Source organism: Cyprinodon variegatus, unplaced genomic scaffold (genome assembly GCF_000732505.1).
Source record: "Cyprinodon variegatus isolate N-32 unplaced genomic scaffold, C_variegatus-1.0 Scaffold640, whole genome shotgun sequence".
In the NCBI taxonomy this organism is placed as follows: domain Eukaryota; kingdom Metazoa; phylum Chordata; class Actinopteri; order Cyprinodontiformes; family Cyprinodontidae; genus Cyprinodon; species Cyprinodon variegatus.
The window spans coordinates 202,056-228,711 of NW_015151093.1; the positions used below are offsets into that span (position 1 = coordinate 202,056).

At 37.3% G+C, this 26,656-nt stretch overlaps 1 protein-coding gene across 1 annotated transcript; it reads left to right on the plus strand.

The window, feature by feature from the left end:
- The first annotated feature begins 8,968 nt into the window (after positions 1 to 8,968).
- On the plus strand, positions 8,969 to 13,189 carry kcnj4 (potassium channel, inwardly rectifying subfamily J, member 4). Its single transcript, XM_015393416.1, has 2 exons — positions 8,969 to 9,005; positions 11,575 to 13,189. The coding sequence occupies exons 1-2, from the start codon at positions 8,974 to 8,976 to the stop codon at positions 13,187 to 13,189; spliced, it is 1,647 nt and encodes a 548-aa protein (XP_015248902.1). The 5' UTR covers positions 8,969 to 8,973.
- The last annotated feature ends 13,467 nt before the right edge of the window (positions 13,190 to 26,656 follow it).

A 26,656-nucleotide genomic window follows, 5' to 3' on the forward strand; every position in this document is an offset into this window, starting at 1 on the left:
GATCTCCAACATCTATTAACAAAGGTGTTGATGGCAGCAGCACAGCTGATATTTCTCTCCATATGGCTGATTGTATTCTTAGGCACCTGCTAGAACGTACTGCTTAATATGCTGCAGTAATATAATATCTGTCATTCCTTGACAAAGCTACACCAAGGGAGACTGATCTTTTTTAAAAACTGCTTTTAGTTTTACTGCAGATAGACCACTGGAATATCTGTTGAAGGACATTTTACTTACTTTTGTGTAACCTCCCTTTGGCTATCTGAAAAAGTATTTCCATCCCTTTTGTACAACAAGAATATACATACTTTCCATGCTAAAACTATGCTAATATGCTAAAAGATAATGACCGTGCTAACACCCAATGCAGTTTTAGACAGAAATTAAGGCATATAGCCTGTTGGAAAACCAGCCATCTTTACCGTAACTGAAAACATGCCAAAGACCTCCTGTAAGTTTACAGCATGCTTTTATTTTCAGTAGGTTTCTTTGTTTTAAATCTCTGTTATTGCTGTTTTTTAATTACCATTTTGCCCTTTCTTTCATCTCGGAAAGCCCAAAGCCTCATTTGGCTTTTCTAACTTCCATGCTCAAAGGGAAGACCAAAGGCCTGATTAGTTTTTAGCTAATATCCTAATTCTGGTGTGAACAACAGCAGTTTTCTGCATTTTCATCAAAATTGACTAGGCAGAAAATAAATGAAAAAAGTCTTTCATTCCAAAGTATTGTGTTAAAAAAAAAAAAAAAAACTTTAGAAGATTAGGGAAAGGTTCTCTTCATGACATTAAAGTATATACAGTGCATGAATGCTGTAAATCTGTCCTCACTTTAAGAATGGATTTGTATTCATATTGTATTTATTATGCTAAAAAAATCTCACTCTAAAAATACTCTGTAAAAAAATCCAGCCTACATGTGGAGTGCTGATAAAAACAAAAACAGAATCAACATTCTTTGTGTTTTCTGTAACAAAATTATGTTTTTTGGTTGTTTGTTTTTGCCAAATTGTTCCCTAAGATGTGAGGGATGGATGAAATACAGAGTTCAAATCCCCTTATTATGTGGGTTTGCAGAGAACAATAAGGTTTTTTTTAATTGTAATATAGGTAAGAAATAAGGATCTTAATCATCTGTATTATTGACTCCCTCTCAATACTGGGATCTTCTTTTCTGTTTATCATCTACGAAGATTTCTATAAAAAAAAACATTGAACAACGTTAATTGTATGTTTGATATATTATTTTTGAATTAATTTGCCAGATATTCACAAAAAAACAATAAAGGAAGGTTATGATGCATGAAACAATCAGTTGAAGTAAAAGCTCTAACAAAGTTCACAACTTCTCATTTTTCTCATCCTCACTTATTCAATTCGATTCAGTTTATTTATATAGGACCAGTTCACAACACATGTCATCTCAAAGCACTTTCTAATTCAACCACATCATACAATAAAATTGATTAAAAGTTTACTATCTAAGGAAAACCAGTTGATTGCATCGACTCATTGACTCGAAGGAAATCCGTATCTCCACCACTTCTAAACAGTTTATTGGCAGAGGTGGGAAGTAACCAGTTACATTTACTTTAGTAACTTTTTGAAAAAATGTACATTAGGAGTAGTTTTACAGCATTGTATTCTTAGTTGAATAACATTTCTGGCTACTCCATTCATTGTTAGTGACTTTACTTAATCAAAACAAGCTTGTTTAAAAAAAAATATGTGCCAGTGAAAGGCACACTTCCGTCTTTTTACTGAAGGCTTATTGGTTAATTGTGTAAAATTTCAGTCATCTGGGTAAAAAAAACACAAAACAGACTTTAAATGCACTCCTGGGAAAGGTGTCAAAAAGTCTTCAGTAAATAAGTCATTTGAATGAAAATACAGTATACTGTTATTTAACAAATTCTTACATACATGTATTGTTACTATTGATTTGTAAGTTTTATATGTATTTTGAAGAGTGTTCATTCCACTCTAGGCCGGGAAACAAACCCTGAACCTTTGTACTGCAAGGCAAGCCACTGCAACACCATGCAGCCCCTTCGTTGTTCTCATGGAGGCTAACTTATAATCTTATATATCATCACAGCTGGGGGGGGCTAAGACTCTACAGCAGAGGGGCTCTTGCCTCTTGAAGATCAGGCCCTGTATAGTAGCTTTTTTCTTTATGTTAAATGAAAAATAAAACATCGCAACAAAGAATCAGGATGCGAAAAACACTTACATAGATTTTTTACATCTTCATTAACAATCATGGAGTGTTTTTCATGGACAATAAAGGCCAGGCTGCAGACAGAGAGCAGAGATGTAGAGGACATCCCCGAGACAGAGCTGAGCCATGGGAAGGCTATCATAATAAGTGTGAGCAAAAGGTTATGGGAACTAATCTGACACCCAGGCCTGATTAGAAGCTATTAATACGTACACACCTCATACTGTGGTGAGTCTGCCTAGCTGGATGTATTCTCCTTGTATGATGGACTGTGGAAATGACAGCCTATCATATCTTCTAATGTGCAAGGAAGCACCAAGTTGTTTAGATTATTGCCTGTCAGACATTTAAACTTTCTTTTTTTAGCTTTAACTCTTTCTCCAGTGAGGTGCGAAGATTTGCAGGAAACATTAACATGTTTTATTCCACATTTTTAATAATAATAGCAGTTTATAGATATAATAGCAGCATGTAATAGATCAAACTGCCTCATTAAACACTGAGAAGAGCTATTTCAATGCAACACAGAACCGTTTATATGTTGGTATTATCTGGCCAGAGCAACAACTTTGACATGGTCACTGCCTTCATAAGGATTATGGAAAAGTGCTAATTGGACTTTATACATATTGATTTTGACAGTGACTTTCCTCTTCCCGTTTTTTCAAAAGAAGGAGATTTTGTTTTTAGAAGTTTCCTTGTCTACAGGTTCCCCCACCTGAGTTGTGAGCTGCAGTTGTGCCAGCCTTTATCCCTTTTAAAATGAAGGCACGCCTAGAACTCTTGGTAATCTGAAATTTACTTAGCTACTGATGTGCACAAATGCTGACAATCCATTCTCGCCAAGCTTGAGCTATTTTACAAAGGAGAAATTTTGTCTCTAGATGTGAAAAGCTGGTAGAAATTTACACTTTAAGACTTGCAACTTTATTTACAATGCAACAACATTAAAACATGCCATTCAAAGATTTTTCTGTTGCATGTGTACAATTAAATCAGGGTGTTTCAGAGCTAAATCCCTTTATCTGAAATTGTTTCTGTTAAATCTTAAAGTTGAGTCAGAGTAAACCCTCTCTGCTAAAACAGGATTAACTCCTACGTAAGAAGCCCTCTACATGTATTGGGGCTTTTAGTACAAAATCCTTGAAATACATGGTTGTCATGGAGACCTGATGACGCCAGGCAGCCAATCTTTCCTGTAGTTATAGGGTTTTTGGGTTAGAGAGCTTTTTGAGCTTCCCTTACTGCTCCTCTGCCTGAGAATGCAGGACAAACTTAACCTATCGTCCAGCTTTTATTTTTTTCCCCACAGTTCAACGTATTTGATACTTTTTAAATTATTTTCTTGAAAATCTAATGGTCAAGATTTGGCGAGGTAATAGCACATTTCAGCGATAAACTTATTTATAAAGATCAGAAGACATATAACTTAAGTTTTTTCTTAAATCTACAATTTTTGAGCGAAGCAAAGAGTCATGCGTTTGTAAATAAATGTTGGTCAGCATGAAAGTTATCTCAAAAAGCAAAGTGCAGACTCTAAAAAAAGCTCCTGTTGTTTATTTTAGAGGAATAATTAAAAGTGATAAAGTGACACTTGTCAATTAAGGTTAAAAATAGAGTTTTACTCTTGTTTTAAAACCAGTATTTCAAATATATATGTTAGCCAATAAGTGTGTTAAACATGGATGCTTAGACAGCGAGGCAGCTCCTAATAGTCTCCTTTCCTCCTCCCAACATCCTCTGCAGAGGAGAGATTGACACAGCACTTTCAGTCTGTTCTATGAGTCCGCACAGTAGAGTAGACAGGATTATAATCAGTGAAGAAGGCAAAGCAGGACAGAAAAGGATTAAAAGAGAAACAACTAGGATAGAAATGATAACTAAGAAATGATGGTGAAATTAAAAGAAGAAAAAAAAGAAGGACCAGAGGAATAGAAAGGTTTGCATAATGAAGAATATGGGATTTAAAGAGTGAAGGTCTATCAAAGGAATATACATCGTACCCAAGCAAGACAACAACCTCCAAACAGCAGGGTAAGTACAGTTTTTGATGAATTCACAACTTTTTCTTCAGTAATCAGAAGATGCACATGTTGGTTTATTTTCAGCAAATTTAGTCGTTAGAAAGCACACAAACTGTCAGAAAACTAATCAAACTACGCATCAAATCAGGTAACTGGTATCTCAGCTATCATGGACACTTCTGTCATCTGCATGTTTCACTTGATCCAGGGTCAGTTTATAAGCACAAAGACAAGCTCAGCATTAAGTTTATTTGGAGGACTAACTGTGTGGGTCTGAAAGGTTTTCGTTCATGCTTGATCAAATCAGAAAGACCCCAACGCCTCTAAACTCAGTGTTTGATTCCTCTTCAAAAGAAAATGCAAAAACAAATAACTTTTCTTCTCTAAATGTTTTTTCCCCTCATTAATCCATAAAAGGGCTAAAATTAAACGAAAATTAATTATGTGAGAAGTCCTGAAAACACAGATGTGTTAAGGTTTCTCACTGAACTAGTACTGGAAAAATATCCATGTTCTTATTTTTATCATTTTCACATAATCCTGATTATTTATTATTATTATTTATTGTGTTTGACCTTCTGCTGTAATTCAATAGAGCAGAGTAAAAATAAAGTTATATTAAATAAAGCCAAAACGGAGGAGGTCTGGGATCAGGATAGCGTGGGAATTAGTCTCTCTTTGGCTGAGCTCTCCCCTGTAGGTTGAGTCGTGAACAAAAACAAAAATTCTGAAATTTCCATGAAGAGTTTTACATAATACAAGAGCAGAAAATAGTTGTGGAGCCATTTCACTAAATATTAGAACATTGCCATATTATGAATTGCAATACAAATAAAAGGTTGCAACTGCAAGGCAGATATAAAGGTAGTTTCTATTTGAAACTATCCAGGAAACCTTGCTCTATTACTCCCTCCTGAATGCGTCAGGTAATTATGAAAACCTTTTACCAGGCAGTAACTTAATTTCCTCCTTTTAATGACCAGCCTAAAGACTACTTTGCATAATTGCTTCTCTAAAAGCCATCTAGCAATGCCCTACCTGGGAAAGAAAAAGCTGCTCTCCACATCGTGGAACAGATTTCAACTTTTGGCACTAAGAATTTTTCTTCTTTTGTCTATTTTTAGGAGAAAAGCCAAAGAAATATTTAATGTAAATGTGGTTCTATGTTTCTTTCCCTTAAACAGGGGTCAAATAAACAGTATTAAAGATTCTGGATTATCGTGAATGTGCCTATATGTGTGTAGTGGAGCTGATCATGTTCACAATGGTTGAACAAATTCGTTAGTCAATGACTCTAATACAGGCATGTCCAAAGCTGGCCCTCGAGGGCTGCTGTTCTACAGGTTTCCAGTGCTTCTCAGCTTCATCACAGCTGATTCTGACTGATGCAGTTCAGCAAAAGCCTGTTGAGCTAACAATGGAAATCTGCTCTACCGAAGCAGGGCAACCTCTAAAACCTACAGGACAGCGGCAGTCGAGGACAAACTTTGGACAAGCCTGCACAAATATGATGAAACAGTCCAATTAAGATGTAAGAATCTGATTGTCCATGTCTGTGTGGAAGTTTGCCTGTTTAAATGTGTTGCCTCCTCTGTTCCTTCTTCCTGCCATCAATGCAGCTACAAAAGCCTCATTACACAATCTTTGAGGTACAGTGATATTTTGGTCTATTCATTTGGGGCAGAAAAAACAGACAAAAGCATGAGAAAAAAGCTCTATGACTCCAGTGTTTGTAGCTCAGACTAAATGTTCTTCTCAGTCTGTTTTTTTACTCATCATAACCCATTTAAATATTTTCAAAATGAATTGTAGGTGTTGTGTTGCTGCCCCTCCTGCCCACACTCTCTCTTCCCATCTCTAACTCCTAAGACTCATGAGAGCTCTTAATATTGTATGCAACCCCCCACCACCGCTACTTTAAAACCAACTTCTTTGTCTCTCTTGAGGGAACCAGCTTTAGAAAAGCAACACAGATTTACCTGATGACCATTAATTGGCTTATATTACCCACGTCTCATCTGTGCCACCTCTTTGTTTATGAGAAAGCCTGCAAATTAAACTTTTTACTGCTTTATAGATGACAGATCGCTACCTGATCTCTACTTCCTTTAACAGATCAGGTTGATTCCTGATCTGTATGTGTGGAAACAAACATAAAACATAAAAACTTTTTGCCTTGCAAACAGTTACGGGTACTAATATAAACCTGTATTCATCCTTCATTTAAAGACTCTATTTAGAGGATGTTTTGTTGTGAATACATTCCTTATTTGAATAGTTTTTATGTTTTCTATTGAAATTTTAAAAAGGCAAATATCAACCAGAACTTTGATTTTCTGTTAATGTGTCGGTGTTGACAAAATATGCCTAGAAAAAATGGAAAGGTGGTTTGTGTGACAAACAAAAAGAGGCCCACATTATAAGGTGATGAAAACAGAGATGTCATAATCATGAAGCTTTTGAGAATTATTTTTATCCACAAAACCACATTGCACTATTCTATAATCCTGCTATCTATTAAATATGAAACCAGAACAGAAGTGTGAGTTAAAAAGGCTGAGCATGTTCCACAAAACACTTGATTGAACAATGATTGTTAAAGCATTCAAATATTTGCTGTAATTATTCCCATTATATCATCAAATGATAATATATAACAATTTTGTGACATTTGGTTTACAGCAACATTTTTATCTATCTGTTCAAATGTTCAGAAAAGGATACAGAGGACAGTCTGTTCCAACATTTTCCACATTAATTAATATAGAATTACACTGAAAAAAAACCCAATATTACTTGGTGTAACTGTTGAATACAATGCCAGTTTAGAGTTCCTGATGTACCTGATGGGAAGAGGCCAGAGGTGAGGGCAGGGGTGGTATTTCAGGTTCTGTTCCTGCCGTTCTGGGCCGAGGTAGAACAGGTCTTCCCAGCACCTATCTTTGTGCAGCTGTTGTGTTGTGTCAGATGTAGTCCCACATTGGTCTTTATTGTCAAAGCAGTATATTGGCCTTTGAATATTCCCCATTTGTCATGTTAAAACTACAAACTTTAATGTATTTCGTGGGGGTTTATGTGTAAATTATCACGGATTAGTGCATATTCTAACTGGACGGAAAATAAAGAATAAAAATCAAAGGTCCAGTGCAACTAAATGACTCAGAAGTTAATTTGTTGCTAAGTCCATCCATGTGGATGATGCTGTGTGCTCTGAGCAGCATCCGATTTTTTGACCGCAAAAATCAGAAAAGCAGGTGATCTATTGATGAAGTTGGAGGCGTTAATGAAAGAGTGGAGGGAAGAAAGCCATCATTGAAAGAGTTGTAACCAGGAGAGCTGTTTGCTCTCATCAGATGAGACTTAAGTTAAACTTTCTTTATCTAAATGTAACATTTGGTTTGTCCTTACAGTGAAACAAAGATATGGTAGCATGATGTTGTGGAACTCTTTAGCAGGAACAGAGAAGTTGGTCTGATTGTGTTGGACGATAGATGGAGCTAAAAACAGGGCAGGGTTAGAAACCCCCCCAAAATATTTAAGGTTTTAAAAAAAAAAACTTGAAATTTAAATGAAGCCTCACTTTCTACAGGATGACGATTCAAAAAAGGAGTTTGGATCAAAACACAATTCGGTGTGAAACGGGCTGAATCATATCAACAATCTGAGAAAAGGCTTGAAATTTCATGCTAGTTTGACATTGTTTATCCTATCGGTACTTTTATAGAAGGAAAAATGAAAAAACTTGAAGCCTTTAGAAACCGATAAACTGCTGCGTGACTTCTGCATCTTGGACCAAAGCAAAAGGTTGTTCTAAAGTGTGTTTGAGTACCAGAGGTTCCAGTTTTTCATTTGTAAAGAAAATAAAGCAGTCGATCATGTTTCCTTTTATTACAGCTACAAAAAAAAAAAAAAAAGCTGGAAGCATTATATGCCTTTTGCATTGGTCTGGTTGGTCATCACTCCTATATCAATGTTTATTTGCAGTATAAAATACATGTAAAAAGGGGCAATCTGCAACATGCTTACAAGGCACTGTATGGTAAGTTGTATTTAAGGCTTTTTTTTTTTTAAATCTAAGTACAAAATTACCCGGATTTGATGGAAGAATATTAAAAGTACACGTCCAGCAATAATACGTCATTTAACAAACCACAGAGAGACGTCCCACAGAGTCAAATAATACAACATGATGAGATAATCCAGTCTTTATCTATTGAAGAGAAGCTTAAGCAGGTCTACATAGTTTTGCACGTAATATTTTACATGATTGGATCAAAACAAATCCAAACTCAGATATTTATTTCACTGATTAAAATGCAGCCAGTGTTAAACCTACAAGATCAAGCCATGCATTAAAACCAGACAACAGGACATCTTTGTTTGCTTTCTTTAGGTTTTACCATTTTTTTCTAATTCATAAAACTTTATATAGTAAAATATAAATAAAAACACACTCTTTTAAGATGTAGTGTTTGAATATATTTTAATTTGTAATTTGGAGCAGAATAATAAAAACAACAAATTCATTCCAACTAGGCTGTCTTGCAACCTTGACATAGAAAATCCCCAATGCCAGTTACAAAGCTGTTCCTGTAATTCTAATCTATTGCTTTTGCTTAGGTTCACGAAACTTTTTTGGTGGCTCTTCAGATGAACCTTCTCAGTCATGGAGAGCTAATGTCTGGGGGCCCGGCGAAGTCTGTCGTCCCACCAAGGCCCGTTCACAGCAATGACAGGTGCCATGGGAACAAGATCCAACAGGTGGGTGATTTCCTTCCTGAAACCGCTTCTGTTTTAAAGATTTGTTTGACTGATTAAAGGTTGTTGCTAGTTTTCATAAACCCCTGCACTGTAGTTGTGACGGGCTAACATCCCACTGTGAGAATACACAGTGCGTGTTAATATGGCTTGCTGGGGTGAGTCAGCCCCCAGCTCAGGGGTATTTACAGCAAGAAGATCTTCAGAAAGGCCAAGGCCACCCTACACTGCCCTGCATGTAGGCAGGCAGAAATCTACAGCAGTTACTCATCTGAACCAGCTTCATAATGTTAACAAAAAGGTTTAGTCTGTGGGTCAGCGTAACTCAGCTAAAAATATTAAACGGATGTGCGGTTCTCGTTTTTTATTTCTGTTTTTTTGTGAGTGAGACATCTGAGTGGCCATCTGTCCATCCATGTTTTTACCTCTTCATTAGTCGTGCATAAAAAGGAGCATCTCTCAATCACATCAGTTGTGTATCCGTGGGTGTATGTATGGTTAACTGGGATTTTTACAATCTACGTACCTGCATACTAAAATTACATAAACATGCCGCACTCTCAAAATAGGCTGTCAGACTGACACTGTTTCAAATCTAATCCTATAATCTGATGACAGAAATCCTGCTCAGATTGCTAAACTGAACTCACCTTCCCCGCAGGTAATCCCTTCAGGAGAGACAGGTTACTTTGGATGAGCCATTATTTTCAACTGTAAATTAGAAAATCTGACTAGATTATTTCTGAGCGAGAGATGAAGAAATTCTTGATCGCTTCATTTAATTGAGTGACGTGCAGCAAGTTCCCACTATATGTTGCTATGAGAGGGCTCAGATTCTCTGTATGCCCTGAAACTGAAGCAAGGGATCACAAGAAAAAGTGTTTGCCTTCATCGTTTACTATTTTTTGCTGTCCTGATCATTAAAATCAAGAAGCCAAATATCAGAAAGTCTTTCAACTAATTTTAGCAAAATTCCATTTCAAGTAATTTCTGAAGGTGCAATGATATGGAAGTTTAGATGCAGACATTAATCTGCAGTATATACACTGTGGGAGAAATATTCACATGCATTACAATAATAAATAGTTTCCATATCAGTTCCAGGCCTTTAATGATGTTTTTGAAATGGCCATTACAGTTTTAAAGTTTTCAGGTAAAATATAATGAAAAATATTTATCAATAGGGGATTTTCTCTAGTCATCTACAGGGTCCAACTATATTTACAGACTCAAATATTAAGATAAAACTCCCTGTAACATTTTGAATGTCTTCTGGCACAGTGCTTTTCATAGTGGGTGCCACTAGGGGGCGCTAGATGTTAGCTTTTTATTCATCGTTTATATGAAATTTGAAATTTAAAAAAAGGGAATATGGGAACCCCAAAAATGATTAAAAAAAACAACAAACAAACATACAAAAAATAAATAAATAAATGAATAAAATACAATTAATATAATGTGAAATTGAAAGACGAACAAACAACATAGCCTCTGGGAGTTTCAGGCCTGCTTACGCCTTATTTTTGTTTTATACGAAATAAATTTTTCAAAGTATTCTTAAAATTCTTCTTTCATGTTCATCTTGTGTGTGTTTGCATTGTTAAAATATCTTCTCCAATGCACATCTGTTGTCCATATATTGGTGTTTCAGTCTTAAACCGGGTTTCGGATATGTATTTTATTGCTTTTTTTTTTTTACCTGAAAACCTTTTTATACTATAAAGGCCTGTCTTCTCAGTTTCCTTATATATGAAACAAAGTGGAATTTGGCAAAGTCATAGTAGATCCTTTCTGTCTACAGAATCATGACAAATTTTATTCTGTTGGGATCAAAGAGGTATTTTTTGTATGTGGGATTAAGTTACAAATACGTGCCCTTAGAAACATTCAGCAGGCATTTAGCAACTTGTGCAAAGTATTACTATCTCAGGCAGACCGTGTGGCAACATGCTGCCACCACCATGCTTGTCAGTTAGTACAGCGTTATTAGTTTTGAAAGCTTCATATTACCTCAAACATTTAAGGTGGTTGTCTGATCTTTTAAAATTATCCCATGTTGAGTCCTTCCTTCTCCTTATACTTTTTTCACTGCTTTTCACCAAACTACTCAATTTTGACCATTAAATGTTGTGCCAGAATTGTGTTCCAATTTTTGTAAGCCTTAGAGATGGCTGTTACTAAACATTCCAGTAGATCCACCTGTCTGGTACAACCTGTAATCCCATGTTAACAGTCACCTTGACGTTTGTTTTGAACAGTGAATTATCCTCACCATGTAAGTTTGAATCGCCATCAATGGTTGCTTTTTTGTGTGTTAACAAGTAAAAAGACAGTTGTGTTCGATATAGTGGCCATATTTGATCATGTGTGGATAAGAGAAAACCTACAATAAATCCAAACTCCTCTTTTATTTCTTTGACCCTCATGAAAAAACTCTCAAATGTGTCCTTAATGACCTCAAATTAATTTGAAATCCATGCAGATGCTTGGTGTATTTTAGCTTTTTATCACTATTGCTATGTTTTTTATCAATATGTATTAAAGGTTTAACCTTAATCCTGCCATTTCACAGGTACAGCATCGTGTCAGACGTCATACCAGAGGAGGAGCTGCAGAAGATTTCTAGTTTAGCCCTCAACAACGGTAACAGTTCTACCAAAGTCAAGAAGCAGATAGACACAGAAAGAGAGGACAGCAGAAGGAGGCCTGGAGCCACTGCTGTTGTGCCTGGCAAAAGTGGACAGAGAGGTATGAACAGCTACAACGGGAAGGCCCTGACAAGGGGCTCCAATCAAGTCCGAAGCCGTTTTGTGAAGAAGAACGGACAATGCAATGTAGTATTCACAAACATGGAGGACCGGAGTCAGCGCTACCTCGCAGACATCTTCACCACCTGCGTGGACAGCAGTTGGCGATATCTACTACTTCTGTTCTGCACAAGCTTTCTCATCTCATGGCTGATATTTGGGTTAATCTTTTACAGTGTCGCATTTGCACATGGAGACTTCGAGGAACCCCCTAAACAGAAAGCTAACGAGGTGGTGGCAGGGATGCATGAAGCCTCCTCTGGGCTGTCAGCTGGGGGGCAGAAACAAAAGATGCCCTGCATACTGCATGTCCAGGGCTTTGTTGGGGCGCTCCTCTTCTCTATGGAGACCCAGACTACTATTGGCTACGGCTGGCGCTGTGTTACTGAGGAGTGTCCTCTGGCTGTGTTGACAGTGGTCATTCAGTCCATTGTTGGTTGCATCATTGACTCCTTCATGATTGGAACCATCATGGCTAAGATGGCGCGGCCAAAGAAGAGGAATCAGACCCTCATTTTCTCGAAAAATGCTGTCATTTCTTTGCGTGACGGCAAACTGTGCCTCATGTGGAGGGTGGGCAACCTGCGGAGGAGCCATATTGTAGAAGCCCATGTCCGTGCACAGCTCATACGATCATATGTCACAGCTGAAGGAGAGTTCATCCCTCTGGAACAAATGGACCTAAATGTGGGCTACGATGAAGGTACAGACCGATTGTTTTTAGTGTCGCCACTGGTTATAATTCATGAGATAGACAAAGATAGCCCTTTGTACAATTTAAGTCGAGCAGATCTGGAAGCAGATGACTTTGAGGTTGTTGTCATCTTGGAGGGGATGGTGGAGGCCACAGCCATGACTACACAGTTCCGTAGCTCCTACCTTTCCAGGGAAATCTTCTGGGGTCACAGGTTTGAGCCAGTGATCTACGAGGATCGGGACCGCTACAAGGTGGACTATGCCCACTTCCACAATACCTACGAGGTCCCATCAACACCCCATCTCAGCGCGAAAGAGCTCGACGAAGCTGCGAGCCGAGCATCCTCTGCTGCATCTCCTGCATCAGCCCATAGATCTACACAAGACTTGATCCCAAGGTCTCTGACCGCCTTCTGTTATGAGAATGAAGTAGCACTGAGCTGTGCAGAGGATGAGGAGGAAGACATATTTGACTCTACACAGATGGTAGGGAAGGACAGGGCAGAGGAGAGGAGGACTTCTGTTGACTTTCAAAGTATGTTTCATGACACAGCAACCATAACCTCAGGCAGTCACAATGTTATGTGTGTTCTGGACATGGACAATAACCAAATGGAGTTTGACATCCTACAGACTGCAATTCCCCTTGATCCAGTCACCTATAAGAGTGACCAAGAAGCCTAAAAAGTGGAGCTGGGGTTAGAAAGTCAGCTTACAGTTATACGTGCAAGAGCTGAAACTCATTTTGCCTTTCCAGTGTGTTCTTTTGTATTGATTTTATTGTATTTCCACTTATTATGTCAAAATGTTGGAACTATACTGTATTTTTCCCAAGACTGCACTCCTTGGAGTACCATAGTACCCAAGGAGACCGATTCCAAATGTGGGGGGAAAAAATATCTCCTACAGACTTTTGGCTTCATTTATTTGTGAGTTCCTAACCCAATGAAAGCACAATAATGTTAAACCAAGAAAGAAGGATGTTTGAAAATGTGCGTATATTTTGCATGGGTCAGAAAGATCTTTGTATGAAATACTTTATTTCTCTGGAAAGCAATTTTAAGATTTTAGTGGAAAGTTGTTAAAAGTTGTCTTTTATGAAAAGCTTACATCTTCAAGATTTAGGATATAATGTTTGAACAAAGGATGGAAAACTTGTAACTGATGTTGTTAGTAGTTTGGAGTAACTGTGATAATTGCAAGTCTTTTGATGGAACCAGCTTAACATTGTCAGTTTATATTTGTTTAAACTGACAGTGGTAACTTGACCATTTTAAGGACAATCTCCAAATCTAGCAAATGCTATTTTTTCTGTCTCTTAAAGCAGCCATTTCTTCTTATAATTAGGGTGCTGTGGAGTAATTATGAATAGTCACCATCTAACATAAAGTCAACAGCAAACACAGTGAGCTAAGTTTAAAAAAACAGACATTAAAAACAGATATTCTGAGGTTACAGTCAAACTGACACATTTAGAAATTAGATAGCTGAAACAATTCAAGAAACAAAACATTGGATAAACATTGGATATTATATTTACCGGTAGGTATTTTTTGCAAATCTCCAACACAAAAATTCCTGTTTTGAATAATTTTGTTTAGGATCAGATTTGCTGTGACTTTAAAGTAGTTTAGTCACAAGACAGAAAACGGACATTATAAAAGTAAAAAGGAAAGTAATATAGATGGATATCTGTTAGCATCAGATGATATATACCCCTTTCCCATTGGCCGAAAAACTTATTTAAACCCGGGAACAATCCGGTTTCAAGTAACAGTGGTAACAGCTCACTTGCCCTTGTCCAACCGAGTCAAACGACTCGGCGAGTGACCCGTGTTAAAATCGGCTCGGCTCTGATCAGTATGTGGTGGGAACACTACAGCCGGATTGCCCTGCTAATTTACGTGATTCCATTGAACACAATGTACGTACGTCAACACACTGCGCTAGCCGTTTTTGATCTTACAAACCGAAACAAATCTATTTACATTCATTAAACATGGTGCACCCCTAGTAAGAGGGATTTTTACAGATAAAAGAGCAAAACAATTATGCACACTTACTACGCCTTGGCTTTCTTACATGTGGCTCTCCATTGTTTACTCTCCTGATTTCTGTTGCAGTGGTGACATCATCAAAGCTAACGCTATGTGATGATATCACCAGTCACGCAGCTTGCCAGCTAGGAGTTTGACCCAACTTTTTTTGCCAATGGGAAGTAGGCCAAATGCTAATTGTTAGCAGGTCAACCCATGTTTGAAAAACACACCTATTTTCAATGGGAAAGAGGCTGTAGAGGGAGAATTGTTGGAAAACAACTCTTTGTGTAGTCAGCTAGTCATTGCACTGATGTTTATCAGTAGTGTCCCCAATTATCAGAGTAACTCCTGCTTATTTGACAAAAAGACAGGAATGTAAACAGCTGTTTTGGGGAAAGTTGATTATGCGTACGAATATTTAAAATAAGTTTTCCTGGGTTGGGTCAGATTTTAGTTAAGATAGGCATTTATTTTAAATAAGCTAGTGTAGCTGTTAGCTTGAACAAATTAGATACATTTTTCTCAGACAAAAATGTATTTACTTTTGCAAATACCTTCTAAAACTCCAAAATGTCTTTCTAAATATCTCTGGAGGTAGCCTAAGTACCAACAGTATTATTTTAGAATCACATAAGAAACATGGCTCCATATTTATACCCAATTATACAAATTGAGAATGGTCTGGCTGCTGTCTGGAAGCTACAGACTAATCATAAATGCTCCACAGTGCTTCACACAAAGCAAAAAAACCCCATCAAATTTACACCTAAGACAGTTTGTTTTTCGCTAAAGAGAGACTCCACATTTCAAATGTTTAGAGGTGGAATTGACTTTTAGATTGATTTTTAAAAAAGTAACATAGATTTTAGATTCTATATTGAAACAAAATTAGATTTTATAATTGGAAGTAATCAAATTAACGTGTTTTTTACATGATTACTTCCTTGATATCTAATAGTTACAGTTGTTCTGCATTATCTCTAGTAAAAGTCTGGCCTATGATGAGAAGTGGCTTTTACTTGTATGTCTGCTGTTGCTGTTTGCCAAAGGTCTGTAGTTTGGGAGTAAAAGATGGAGCTCCTCTGATCCCATTTTTGGAAAATGGAGAGAACATCACAGTGTAAGTGTACTTGGTGTCTGTGATGGCAGATAGGCGAAAGGATGCCGTAAAGAGGAACAAAAGGGATAAAGGCAGCTTGTGCTGTCATTGGACATGTTCAACATGTCGCTGGATTTGCACAGAGGGAATCAATGCAAGATTAATTGAATGTAACGGAAAGTGCTTTGGACTGTTTTGGTACAATGATTGTATGATGGATCATATTACATTACTGCAACCCTTTTAAAGGGACAGCATATGGAGAGGTTTAGATACTAAAATAAGATCTAAATCTGAGTTTAGGACGTTTATGCAAACTGTTTGCAAACAGATTACTTGCTAAGCATCAGAAATTCATACATGTGGTGCAGGAATGCTTGTTGGCTCTGTAAACTTTAAACAAAAACCAAATATATTTCAAATGTAAATAAATTACCAAACACGGAGGTGTTAATCCTACTTTAACAGGATGTGATTGTTAAATAAAAGAAAGAATAGAAAACCAAATCTTTAATTTTGGGTCTTTCTTTTTTTCCCAAAAGAAAACTAAACTACAACAATACTTGAAAAGAAAAACAAATTTAAGTGGAACTGTTGGATGAAAAAGTTAGAACATCCCATAAAAGGGACAGAACTCTTTGAATCATCTTTATTACATGACGGTAAACTGAATCATTTTGACACCAAATATCTAGGCAAAACAAGGGGGGATAAAAAAAATTACATAAACTGTGAAGCATAGAGACGTAAGAGTCATGGTAAGGGAATTGTTTGCAGCAGCTGCACCTTATCAGCTCACCATTATATAATACCCACCAATATTCTGGAGTAAATGTGTGAGATTATCTATAAAAGCAAATTATCTAAAACAGCTAGATGAGGTAATTCTATAATGACCCAAAGCACACTAATAAATACTCCAAAGAATAGTTAACATGCAAGGAAATAAAAGTCCAGTCACTGGTCAGTGATTTTATTATGTTTATGCAGGGAGCCATCAAATATAATGCTGCTGCACAAAATAATTTGTGATCTGAAAATATGTATTTTCTTCTTTTTCAACTTTGTAACTATGATTTTTCCTTTTAGTATTCTGTTAATTTCTTTTTAAAGATGTCTAAAATTTTAGTCCAAAATACAGATAAAATGTCGGAAGCAAAACCATTTTTCTATAAACTGAAAGCTGCATTGCTAGTGAAAATAAAATACCTCTTCTTTGTTTTTACAAATGACAGGAAAATAAGGCACTCTGTGATGTATAGTAACTAAGACCTAATTCAATCAATCATCTGTACGGTCAGTGAACTATGTTGTATTTGTGTTTTGTTGTCTTTGACATGTTCACCATATTTAGCTATAGGGCTATTCCTTTTTATTGATTGGACAAGTAAAAGAATATATAGCACAAAATATAATATAAGCTACTATATATGTTTAATGCTTGGCATCTACACAGAAAATGCAGCATTATCAAAAGGATATCATTTATTTTTCTGCAACATCATATTTAACTGTAAAAAAGAGCCCCGAGCAAATTGTTTTCCTTACTAAAAGAATATATATATATTAGTTTTAGAAAAACCTCCTGTTCAAAGCACTTTATTTTCTTTGTTCACCTTTGGTATTGTAAATAAATATCTATTTAATATCATATCTTTGTTCTTTTTTAATCTTATAATTAGAAATATGTTTGATCTGTGTGAACCATATTCACAGTTTGCTGTAACCATCTTTAACCAACAGATGTCTCTGTAGTCAGCTGAACGATGAAGTGTTTTCATACTAAATTCTATGTGTGGTTCGTTCAAAGAAGAATATCAAAGCTGAACAGAAATTCAAAAGTGGTTTCAGAAAAAGTACAAAATAGCATTAAAGACAAGGATAAACTAAAAATTCCAAACTGAACGGTCTCTGTCTCCCATTCCTTTGCATTTACCGTAAAAACCTGAAAATATGACAAATATGAGAGCCAACCTTCCATTTATATAAACTGCTGAAAATATTTAAAATATGTCATCTAAAACAAGAGCAAATTGGGAGGAAAAAATGAAGCAAAGTAGCAAAGAAGGAAACAAGTTAGAGGGAGAGAGAAGTAGGACAAAAGGATAGATGGATACTGGGGACGGCAGACAGAAGCATAGGAGGATACAAGAATGAAGAGGAAACAAGGAAGGGGACAAGGAAAGGAAGGAGGGACACAACAAAAGCTTCCACTTTTTTCCGGCTTCTTTTGTATTGTCATTACACTGTAAGTACAGAGCAACAAAATGAACTTTCTGCATTTAACCCATCCCCTTGGGGAGCAGTGGGCTGCCATTGTGCGGAGCAGTCTGGGGGAGTTGGGCTCAAACTCGGAACCTCAGGATTCCAAGCGCAATGCCCTAACCACTAGGCCGCCACTTCCCCTAGAAAAGAGAGAAGTGGGGTTTGAAAAGGAGAAGTTAATAAGGAAATACACAAAGGAAAGAAGAACAGGTGGTACAAAAAGCAAGGAAATATGGAAGGAAGGTGAGAAAAGATTAGGATATAAATGTATAAGGAAGATAATAAGGTATGTCACCTTTGAGGAAAAGGGCAAGGCTGCAAGAAACACAAGGAGGGGAGCAAGATAAGAAAAGTAGTTAGGAAGGAAGGGTGGGAATACTTATAAAAGGACAAAATGATCAGAAGGAAAATAGGACAAAAGGGTTTAAGTAAAATCAAGAAAAGCGATGGATGGAAGCAAGAGAATGATATATTAGAAGGAAAATGAGAAAGAGAGAAGGAAATATGTTAAAGTAAAATAGGAATAAAGGGCACAGGAAATGAGTAGGAGAGGAAACAAAAAAGGAATGAAGTACAGGAAGCTAGAGGGCAATCATGTAGTGAATCTAAACAAATTACTGCATTAAGGAAGACAACCTAAGAGGAGACCTGGAGGACACAAGCAACATAAAGAGTTAAAAAAAGACAAACTAGAAAGAGAGGGAATGATGAAGATAATACAACAGAGGAAGGAAGAGAAGAAATCAGGTCGGACTGAAGGAAGAAAGGGAATACTACATGAACAACACATGGTAGGAAGTAATGAAGGAGATAATGAAATGATAAAACACAAGGCAGAAAAAAGAACACAGGGCAAAGAGGAAGGAAAAATACCGCAAAAACGATGGTGAGAAGATAGGTAGGACACGAGGATGGAAGGACAAAAACAGAGGAGAAAAGAGCGCAAAAAGGCAGTCGGATTTTTAGAAAAGAATGAAATACAAAAGAAGGACTAAAGTACACAAACAATGAGGAACCCACTTTCAATAAAAATGGACAGGAGACAAATTCCGATAGTTTAGTTTTTCTCGATTTTTATTCAAAGTTAGAAAAAATTTCTAAATCACATTCCATGCTTGTCCAGATTATGTAGAAAACCCCTTCTAAATACAAGTGTAATGGATTTTAAATCTACTTTCCTGTAGGAGCATTTGGGGGCAATCGCCTTTTAAATATGGCTTTAGATCTCTGACTGTTGGGGGAATCTTAGATGAGACGCTAAAGGCAAAGTCACCTGACGGCTGTAAAATGTGCTTTAACAAATGAAAACACTGTATGTTTTCCCTTTAGAAGTAGTCAAGTGTGACTCAGTTTAGGTGGTTCATCTGAACTAAGATCAGTTAAGAAGTTGAAAAGAAAAAGGCAGCAACTTCTTGTGGCAACGAACTACAAGAAGGACACTGTTTTAGCCTTTATTTTGCACAAAGCAGCCTGTTACAGACAAATATGAAAGGACTTCAGATGAAAGACATAAAAACATTATGTTACACTAACATAACACCCCTAAGAGCAAATTAAATTTCCTTTAAGTCTGTTTTCTCCGTTCACGGAAAAAATTAATAGTCATAATAGTCTGGCCCAAAGTTTCCCATCTTGTCTGATGATTTTGAAGTAATTCACTTATAAATCTTAAAGGAGACACCAAGCTGGGGTTTAAAAACATCTTCAAGGATGGCGTGTCAATGCACGATATGGTGATAAGTGAACAGAGAACAATTGTAAAGAGTCTGAGGAGCAGGTCTTAGAACGGCTGTTGGAGGAGTGGTGAGGTAAGTAGAGACAGGGAGTCTTCCCCAATAGACGATGGAAATGAGGAATCCAGTCACTGGAGCCAAATTACTGTGTATGGCCATGGAAACAGGTTACTGTGAAATAGAAAGAAATAACAAAATGTAAGTGCTTGATTAACACTCATAATATCCCAGTCATCATCAACATCCATCCATTTTTCATCACGCTTATCCCAAGCAGGGTGCCTATCTCCAGCTGTCTATGAGCGAGATGCGGGGTACACACTGGACAGGTCTCCAGTCCATCGCAGGGCATCATCAACATTATGTAATTAATTTATAAAGTGCTTTAAAAGAACCATCAATCTTATATATACTAACTATTTAAGTCCTTAATAGATCAACGGGACTTTATTGGCTCTTCACCAGTGTTTGGGGCAGTAGGCTTACTTTTTAATTCTGTTATGGTGCATATGGTCAATTCAGCTAAATAATAAAGAGTAGCACTGAATGTTACAAGTGACACTCGATAACAGGGACCCTCAATTCAGTTCAGTTCAATTCAAAAATACTTTATTAATTCCAAAGAAAAATAAATGTTTCAGTAACTCATAGGGTTTTTTTTTTTTTTTATTGAATTATTGTTGGTGTTGATCCTACTCTTCACAGCAGACTTAGAGTGTTGGGATCTGGAGGTCTGTCCACTTTCTCCACCAGAGGGCGTATGAGATCTCCCGGAGCCGGAGCTGATTGCACCACCTGTCTCTCATCTGCTCATCAGGAGATCCGTATTTAAGGAGGCGGAGGGCTTCTCTCCAGTGCCAGAGTGTTTGCCAGTAACGGTTAGCAAGCCTGAGCCAACCAGCCTGTCTCAAACTCTGACTCCTTGAGAACTGAACCTGACCTGTTTTCTCCTCTCTGCTTCCTAGACAGAACCTGCCTGAAACCTGAAACCCAGAAGAGTTTCTCTGCCGGTGATCTGCCTGTCCGTTCTCAGAAGAACTCTGGAGAACAGTTCCTGTCAAAGATCTGCCTGCCCGCTCTCGGAAGATTACTGGAAGGAAACTCAAATCAGTGATCTGCCTGCACTCTATAAGCTCTGCCTCCGCCTAGCCTTCAGCCTGCTGACAGCCTCTGGACCCTCAAGGTTCCCTCCCTCAGCAGCTCTGCTCCCCTCCAGAACAGGTACAGACCTGCACACTCTCTTTCCTGCAAAATACCTGGACCTCCACTAACTCCTCTGTCCTCCTCTGCAGTGAAGCCACTCGTGACCAGTCCAGTCCCTTCCTGGATCTGTTAAATCTGTGTACCTTTTCAGAACCCACTCGTGACCAGACGAGTTCCCCACTGGACCTGATCATAAAACCTGTACATTCATCATTTAATAAACCTTTGAACTTTTCTCCTGCCTCTGAGTGTTCTGCATGTGGGTTAGACACGTTAAACCAAACATGACATAGAGAAGATATTTAGCATCTTGTTGCAAACACCAAAGCACCTAATCTTCTCTAGGTAGTACAGTCTGCTCTGTCCCTTCCTGTATACGGCTTCACAGTTGCATCTCCAGCTTATTGTCCAGGTGAACACCAAGGTATTTACTCCTTCATCACCTCTACTTCTGCTAACATGATGTTAATAGGATTCAATTTGATCCTATCTACAATCTGCAATCATATCTCTTGTTTTGTTGACATTCAGGACCAGATGATTGCTTCCACACCATGCCACAAAGTGGTTCACCAGCTCCTTGTACTCAACTTCTTGAAACATCCTTGATACAGCCAATGACTGCAGGATCATCCGAGTATTTCTGCAGCTAACATGACTCTGGTACTGGAAGTCAGAGTTGTACAGAGTGAAAAGGAATAGAGAGAGTACCGTCCCTTGTGGTGCTCTTGTGCTGCTGACTACTCTTGCCTCTAAAAAACAGAATTGTAAATTGTGTTTATATGCACTTGAGAAATCAAAGAACATAATCGTCACAGTGCTGTCTGCATTGTCTAAAGGTTTTTTTTTTTTTAAGCAAGTCTTTGATGGGATCTTCAACTCCAACTCCCACAGCGACGAGCAAACTGCAGGGGGTCCTGATAGCTGCTTGTTTCCTTCCTGAGATGAACCAGCAGAAGTTGCTCTAGGACCTTCATGATGTGGGATGTCAGGGCAAAATGTCTATAGTCACTGAGGACTGCTGGCTGAGTCCTCTTAGGCACTGGAACAAGGCAGGAGGTCTTCCATATCACTGAAACTGTATTTTAAGTCAAGCTAAGGTTGAAGAGGGGCTATAGAATCCCACAGAGCTGCTCTGCACAAGCCTTCAGGACTCTGGGACTGACACCATCAGGACCTGGTGACTTATTATGATTCAGTCTCTTCAGTTTCCTCTTTATTTGACTTCTAGAGACAGACTAGTGAAAGATGGAGCAGCTACAAGTCCTGATTTGGTTGAAAAAACTCATAGAAGCAGGAGAGTCAGTGGCAGAGGAGAGCAGGATGTCCATGGGACTGTAGGCAAGATTAGCCTGTTCCTGAAATGAACCTGTTGAAGAATGTTTCAGTTTATTGCCTCTATCGAGGCTTCCATCTGTCTGATCATCCCTTGGCTTGAAGCCTGCAATCATCTTCACCTCTGACCACACATCTCTGATATTGTTCTGCTGGAGTTTGTTTTCCAGCCTACAGTATTTCTGTATGCCTCCTTCCTTTCTCTTGTATTGACCTGAAGTTGTTTTTGTATTCCCTATTAGTTCCCTGCACCCATTCTTCTTTTTAAAAAGCAGTGCCCTTATTGGATTCCATATTCTGCATTTTTAGATCCTCACTTGTTATCAAATTAACTCGAATTCTGATACTTCTTGGTGTGGTCCTTAGAATTTCATATCTTATGCTTTTTTTTTTGCTATTTTGTTTCTTAAATCCTCCATAGGGAAAGTGAAGCTCTCTTGAAAGCTACAGTTTACTGCATTATGTGAGGTGTGACCAGACAGCTGTCTTTGTGCAAAATAGCATCTGAAACACAAATCATTAAGTTAGATTGTTGACTAAAAGAAGAAATAAGTTTATGAAAAAGAAAAATTGTAAGTTTTTTTCAGTTTATTGCTTTTTGTTTAGGATTAACTGGAAGTACACTGAAACACTATATGTTAAGCAAAATGATCAACAAGTCATATCAAAACAGACAGTCAACATGCTAACATATTTCCCCTGTGCTATGAAAATGTTCTCAGATAGATGAGATTTGGCTGAAGACTTACTGACTGCCTCTAGTCAGATATATTTTAGAAACATTAACCTATCCTTCAGAAACTCCTATTGGAAAAAAATAATTTATATATATATTTAAATAAATAAATATATATATATATATATATATATATATATATATGTATATATAATTATAGATAGATTATATATATCTGTCTCTTTCTCTGTCAAGAAAAACAAAAGCAGCCATAAACTTTTGGCGGTGATTAACTGATTAGGCAAGAAATTGGTGTGTCTTATCAGAGATGAAAGCATTCTCTTTGTGTAAAGGAAACTCCTTTCAATTTTTCAGTGCATTTGTAATCTAAGAATCAAAAACAAGAAAAAACTTCATGCAATACATAGCTAACAGTCTTAGTTAGATAGCCTGATGCTTTAATTATTTTCAAATTTCATAGCAGCCCTGATTCGGCTCTGGCTTCTCTAAAGTGTATTTTTCATTGTTTCATGGCAGAAAATCAGTCAACATAATTCTAATCTTACAAAATGCACCAGAACCTATTTATGTATTTGCATTAGATCATAGACATGTGATCTGAAACTTTATTTATCTGATTAAAAAAAGCACATGAAACTTTCAAAAGAGGGGAAGTACATGGTGAAGCAGAAAAATGGGAGCTCTATATACTGAGGGGCGGCTTTTATATTTGTCACCAATGGTGACTCACCATATTAGTCACTAATATAGTGACTCATCATATTAGTCCTCAACCTAGAGGCCAACCTATAACTCCTGTAACTCTGTAAGGCTGACTCCCTGTTCTCTCTCTGCACGTATCCTCCTTACTACTAGTAATAGCTGTCACTATGAGTCCCTAGTGCAAAAAAGGTATTAATTCATTTCTTGAAACCCTAACACCTCATTACACGTCTGTCATTTTGGGGAAGCATGCAGATATGGTTTTGGCCGAAAACAAATATTCAGATATGCTTACTTCTCAGCAGACAGCACAGCAATTTCAACCAGTAAAAACCTACCGTATCAAAGGTTTTAATATTATCAAATCATTGGTTGTATTATTAATAGACCAGTCGATTTAAAATAAATATAAGATTTAAGCATTTCATTTTTAGTTTAACTCAACATTTTTAAGGAATACAAATGGAAACATGCTGAGCTTGCTTAATTCTCCAATGTTTGCTTTGGTCACTTCAGAATAATATGGAGTTTCTTGCCAACAGGCACTCCACATGGGTCTGCCAAAAAAACAAAGGCAACCATGTGAGAAAGCATGCCAGGGTCACTCTCCAACCCTATAGAGGATCTGTGAGGCTATCTTCCAAAGGCCCTGAGATCCTGTTTGTCATCATGAATCATGATCTCTCTGTGAAATAGATTTGAACACCAGAAAAGCACTCGGAGAGCGCAGACCTCCGACATATTGTGATTTCCACCTAATACCTGTATTCACAGATTCTTTCAAAAAATTCCTGCATTCAGACCATGATCCAGATCATCACCAAGACTCAATTAGTTGTTCCTTGGACTAAGGTGCATCTTTGGTAAAAAAAAAAAAAAAAAAATCAGCAAACTGTTCATAACATTTCATTTGTACACGGTCAGAAAAACACACAAACTCCTAAAAAAATAAGGTAAAAATATGGCAGATTTTTTCAAAAGTACATCTCTGTATGCTCCAATAAGTTGTTATAAAGACATAGATTTTTTCCTGCTAAAGATGTCCACATCAGGTTATGGTCTTGCTATTGAAAATTTTTTTCAGGCGCCTCTACCCCAATCTTTACTACAACTGTTTCTGACTCTGTAAGCAAAAATGTTTACTAACTTAATTAGGATAAACAAGCTTATCCTCTGAGCCCTCATGAAAGTCCAGTCCAGTCCTGTTTTTTTTTTTTTTTTTTCTGTAATCAAACGTTGCATATCTTGATCAGTCAGTCAATGTTCCCATTCGAAAATTTGCTCCTAAAACCTGAAATCTGAACTTCCAAAAACAGTGGAGGGGAATTTTCAGCTGGTGGATGAACAGATGAAAAGAGGGAAATGAGGATAAAGGGGCAAGCAGCTCAATAACCTCAGGCCTGGAGGCTATCAGCTTTTCATTAGTGACTGACTGAGTGAAGGAGTGTGATCGGTGGAATGGTAAAATACGAGAGGCCATACTGGGCCACGTCAGCTATTAGGGTGATTTGGGGGCTCCTGCTGACTCCTATTGTGCATTGTCTCCAAAGTGAGCAACAGGAGCCCTACAATAAGTCTTTGTGTGGGACTTTTAACTGCCTGCTAGCATGCTAATTATGGGATGTCTGTGTTTCTCTCTGTGCGAGTGAAAAATCCACCAAGTCCTGTTATTTTTCATCCCTCTCTTGGGATTTACACTCCTCCAATTCACCTTTCTCCTTTCTGCAGTTCCCCAAGGCATCGGTGCCCCACTGCTGTCTCTGTTACTGGATGACCCCTTTAAAACCTCCTTCCTGTTCCCACAATGTTTTTCCCACTGTTAATACCATCGTAGACAGTGTATCTGGATGGCAAAAGGTCTAAAGGCCAACTATCTATGTTACTAAAAATCCCACAATGATGATCTCAGACCTAAGAAGACCTAAGGTTGATCTTAGTCATCGATCTTGAGGAAAACCTGTTGAGGATTTTGAAATAAAACGCTGCAGGAGGTACTTTGGTTAAAAAGGATAGACAAGATCAAGTCTGATTTCAGGTTATTGATCAGGACACATCTTATTTTCTTCCTTCCCTTTAGTCCCATATTAAATAAGCAAATGTTGTTAAAGATGTAGGCCATACAGTTTGAACCTAACCAGACTAACATAAACTAGCTCATTATTTTAAACAATAATGGATTTTATTCTATTTTTGCACATAAAAAAATATTTACAGCTTTGCAGCTTCAAGTATTTTAATAATTTTTTTTTTTGATTTGCACACGTAGAGAGCAAATACTGTGCCCATTTCATTTTTTGTAAAGTACCTCAAACAAAAATTGCATGGACAGCATCCAGAACATAAGCTCTCAAGTCTTGGCAGAGATTCTCAATTAATTTAAACAATTCCACTATTTCTCTGGCTGTTTGTTTTCAGTTCTTTTCCTGGTTGACAGTCAAAATCTGCCTCGATTTTAAGTCTGTTGAGGTCTCTAACAGGCCTTCTTTTTAAATTGCTCTGTCTTTAGTTACATTCATCTGCAAATCATCTCTTTTCTATGGTGAAGACAAGTATGAGCTGTTTTGTAGTTTGGTAAATATTTGACTTCTTATTGGTTTTCTTACATTTTTCACATTCTACCTCACCACCTTTCAATAAAGGGCAGGATTTTATGGAGTGTACAACAAGTAGTTGTCCTGTTAACAGGTTCTTCTATGTAAGCTAAGCGTCTTTTTTTTGTTCAGTAATGTTTTGGATTTAATTCGAGGGGTTTTGGAGCAAAAGGAAGATAGATCTTTATCTTTAAAAGATATTAAATGAAACAATAAAAGTATCACTCACAAAACACAGCTAGGGAAATTGCACTTGTCCCAAATGTCTTACATTTTTTATTTATATACTCTATAGTTAAGAATATTGTAATACAATTAACTTGGGGTACTTTATGGTGCATCACAGTATATGTAATATCAGTCTTAAAAAAGTAAACTCTGGCTAAGGCAAGTGTAAATCAACACGTAAAACACAATTTATTTTAATTTTAATTTTAACAGATTTTTTCAGGTAATATCAACGGTGTAAAATATCCTTCTGATATAA